At 59.1% G+C, this 3,712-nt stretch overlaps 1 protein-coding gene across 1 annotated transcript in view; it reads left to right on the plus strand.

Moving 5' to 3' along the window:
* Positions 1–256: 256 nt before the first annotated feature.
* The window catches only part of LOC114073140 (membrane primary amine oxidase-like), a 6,917-nt gene continuing 3,461 nt past the window's right edge, over positions 257–3,712 (plus strand). Inside the window, exons 1-4 of the mRNA XM_027910926.1 lie at positions 257–1,829; positions 2,494–2,779; positions 3,005–3,134; positions 3,637–3,708. Coding sequence (XP_027766727.1) covers positions 257–1,829; positions 2,494–2,779; positions 3,005–3,134; positions 3,637–3,708 — 2,061 coding nt within the window. The remainder of the gene's footprint in view (positions 1,830–2,493; positions 2,780–3,004; positions 3,135–3,636; positions 3,709–3,712) is intronic.

Raw genomic sequence — 3,712 nt, forward strand, 5'->3', positions numbered from 1 at the left:
CAGTAGCCTGGTGAGTGAGTCAGTCACCAGATCCCTGGATGGGTCCTTTGGTGTGTCTGGGGTGGGGAGAAAACAAGCCAAACTGGCTGGGACCTGTGATCTCAGAGCCCCATGCGAGCTCCAGGCTCCCTCCCCACCTCACAAGCGTAGATGTTACGCCCACAATTGCAAATGAATAAAGAGCCTGGTCTGCAGGAGAGGAACGTACTCTGGATGCTTCAGCCAAGCCGTGTGCCCTGCTGCCACACTCAGAGCGATGAACCCCAAACTTCCCTACGTTCTCCTGGTTGGGGCTGCAGTGATAATCTTCATCCTCTCCTGCATGCTGCTGAGCAGGGGGAGGGGATCGCCCAGCTGTGAATCCCAGCCCAGCACCGTGGAGGAGAAGACAGGATCCGTGAGCCAGAGCCTGGTCTTTGCTGACCTGACACCCGAGGAGATGGCGCAAGTGGTGCGGTACCTGCAGGGGAACCTCGGGGTGCCGCTGGTCGATGCCTCGCGCGCCAAACCCTCGGACAACTGCATCGCCTCCGTGGACCTGCAGGTCCCTGCCAAGGCAGAGGTGCTGCGGTTCCTGGACGGCGGGGGGGCTCGTCCCGCCCGAGAGGCCCTGGCCGTGCTGTACTTTGGGAACCAGCCAGACCCCAACGTCACCGAGTACGTGGTGGGTCCCCTGCCAGTGCCGGCGTACCACCGGGACGTGACGGTGCGGAAGTACGGGGGGAAGGTGCTGTACCACCGCAGACCGACGCTGGGCAGTGAGTACAAGCAGGTGGGAGCATTCCTGGAAATGGTGGCATTTGCTGCAGCGCCAAGCTTCCTGCAAGAGGTCCTGGAGTATGACAGCACCAACGTGGCGTTTCAGGCCACAGCCCCTCACGGCTTCCAGTCTGGAGACCGTAAGTCCTGGTTCATCCTGTTTCAGAACGTGAGTGGATTCTTCTTGCACCCGGTGGGGCTGGAGGTGCTGGTGGATCACAGCAGCCTGGACATCTCCCGGTGGGCGGTGAGCAGGGTCTTCTACAACGGGCAGTACTACAGGGACATGGTTCAGCTGGAGAGTGCCTATGTGCAGGGCCGTATCAGCGTGGAGAAGGTGAGGAAGGCACCGAGGGACGGGGACTTCTCCTCCATGAAGCCCCGAGCGCCTTCGGCCGCGCTGTTCCCACTGCAGTACGAGCCGCAGGGTCCTCGCTACAGCGTCAGGAACAACCTCGTCCACTTCCAGGCCTGGAGCTTTGCCTTTGGCATGAGCGTGAGCACGGGCCTGCGCCTGTTTGACATCCGACACAAGGGGGAGAGGGTTGCCTATGAAATCAGCGTGCAAGAGGCGCTGTCCGTGTACGGCTCCAACTGCCCAGGAGGGATGTCCACGCGCTACATGGATGGGAGCTTTGGCCTCGGGCGCTACACCTCCCCCCTGGTGAGAGGGGTCGACTGCCCGTACTCGGCCACCTACGTGGACACACACGCTCTGTCTGAGACCCTGAGGCCCAGCACGAGGAAGGCTTCGCTCTGCATCTTTGAGCAGAACCTGGGCTCCCCTCTGAGGCGCCACTACTCCAACTTGCAGTCGCTCTACTACGGGGGGCTGGTCAACTCTGCTCTGGTTGTCCGGTCCATTGCCACCGTGGGGAACTATGACTACGTGTGGGACTTCATCTTCTACCAGAACGGGGCCATTGAAGGCAAGGTGCAGGCCACGGGGTACCCCAGCTCATCCTTTCTCCATGGGGATGGCCTGAGATATGGCAACAGGCTTTGGGAACACACTCTGGGTATGATACGTACTCATGCCATCAACTATAAGGTGGATCTGGACGTTGGAGGTAGGTTTGGGTCTTGTCTCTCCTTTTTGCACTCGACTTGCAAAACTTGAGTTTTTTTGGTGCTGAGCACCGGCCCATCAGCCAGACCCACACTGGCCCCCGAGCGCTCTCAGCCAGCCCTTTGCCACCTTGTCCCCAGTTCTATTTGGTCCTGTACCCTTCCTGCTCCCACACCCCTCCTGAGATGGGCCTACATCTCTTCTTTGTGGCAGGACATGAATGATGCAGCACCTGGTCTGTGATGTGCAAATGTGCTCAGTGCCTGGGCTGCTCCAGGTGCCTCCATGCTGATGGAGGACATGCTGATGAGCAGTAACACAGTCTGTGCCAGCTCTGGTTAATTAGACTGTGCTTGTACAGAAAGCAAACCTGTTCTTCTGCCCTGGGAAGAGGCTCGCCCCTTGTCCCCTCCTGTCTTTGGCAGAGCCTGATGCAGAGTGGTCTTACCTGGCTCAGACAAGTGTCCAGCTGTAGATCAACACACATGGTGTACATTTGGGGCACGAGGAGCTGCGGAGCAGCAACTGCTCTCGGGCAGAATCAGTGCCCAGAGCTCAGGATGCAGGGAGGGAGGACAGGGAGAGTGGGCTCTGGCTGCAGTGATGTCCTTGGGGAACAGGGGATTGTGGGGATGCTCCTCAGTGACCTTGTTTTTGCTTTTCAGGGTTGAAAAACTCCCTGGTGGCCCACGACATGGCGTTTGAGATGACACGGGCTCCCTGGAGCCCAGAGCAGCAGATAGAGAGGCCACGACTCACCAAGAAAGTCCTGGACACAGAGGACCAGGCTGCCTTCCGACTCCAGTCAAAGATGCCCAGATACATCTACTTTGCGGCCAACAGCAAAAACAAGTGGGGCCACCAGCGGGGTTACAGGATCCAGATCACCAGTTTTGCAGGGGACCACATCCCTGAAGCCAGCTCCATGGAGAGGGCCATCAGCTGGGCAAGGTCAGGCTGTTCTGGCTGGGGTGGCAGGTTCTCAGAGACTTCCCCAGCTCTGTTAGACGGGAAGGCATCACACGGATGTCCCGTGATGGGGGAGGCACAGGGAACCACTCTTGTGGGCTGAGGTTGCTCCACTGGAGCAAGCCTGTGCTGTGCAGGCTCTTTCAGGAGCTGGCTTAGCTCTGCCCTGACTCAGGGGGCTGCTCCCACCTCTTTCTTTGTCCTCAGGTACCAGCTGGCTGTCACCCGGAGGAAGGAGGAGGAGCCCACCAGCACCAGCATCTACAACCAGAATGACCCCTGGACACCCACTGTTGCCTTTGCCAACTTCATCAACAACGAGACCATCACCAATGAGGTGGGCTGGGGCTGTAATACCACCCCCAGGCTCAGTGGGAGCCCCAGGGGCTGAGCACCCCTGGTATTGCCCATGGGACAGCAGGCTCAGCTGGGAGAGCAGCAGCCCTGGGGAACCAGGAAGGCGGGTTTGAGCATCCCCTTCTCTGTAAGCCTGCTCAGTGCTTTGGTGAAAGTGTGCAGAGCAGGAGCTTGTTTCTCCCTGTGGAGAAATGCTGGCAAAACGTCAGGAAAATCTCTGTGAGGCCGGAATGAGGCCACAGAGGTCAAGGCAAGGGCCCTTCCGCTGGATGGATATTGTGGCCGTGGCTGCAGGCAGGCCCTGGGGGAAGGGAGGGGATCTTTCCCAGGAGGGGGGAGCCCAGTGTGTGGGAACGCAGCCACCTGGTGCCTGTGGGTTCCCCTCCTTCTCTCCTCTCAGTCTCCATGGCCCCATGTGGATTTCAGTCACTGCTGCTGCAGCTTCTGAACTAACCCCAGGCTTGTGGCTTTTCCCTGCCTAGGACCTGGTTGCCTGGATAACCACTGGCTTCCTTCACATCCCACACTCTGAGGATATTCCCAACACTGTGACTGTGG

This window comes from Empidonax traillii, unplaced genomic scaffold (genome assembly GCF_003031625.1).
Source record: "Empidonax traillii isolate 1590-97213 ecotype Southwest subspecies unplaced genomic scaffold, ASM303162v1 scaffold5476:size11681, whole genome shotgun sequence".
In the NCBI taxonomy this organism is placed as follows: Eukaryota; Metazoa; Chordata; class Aves; order Passeriformes; family Tyrannidae; genus Empidonax; species Empidonax traillii.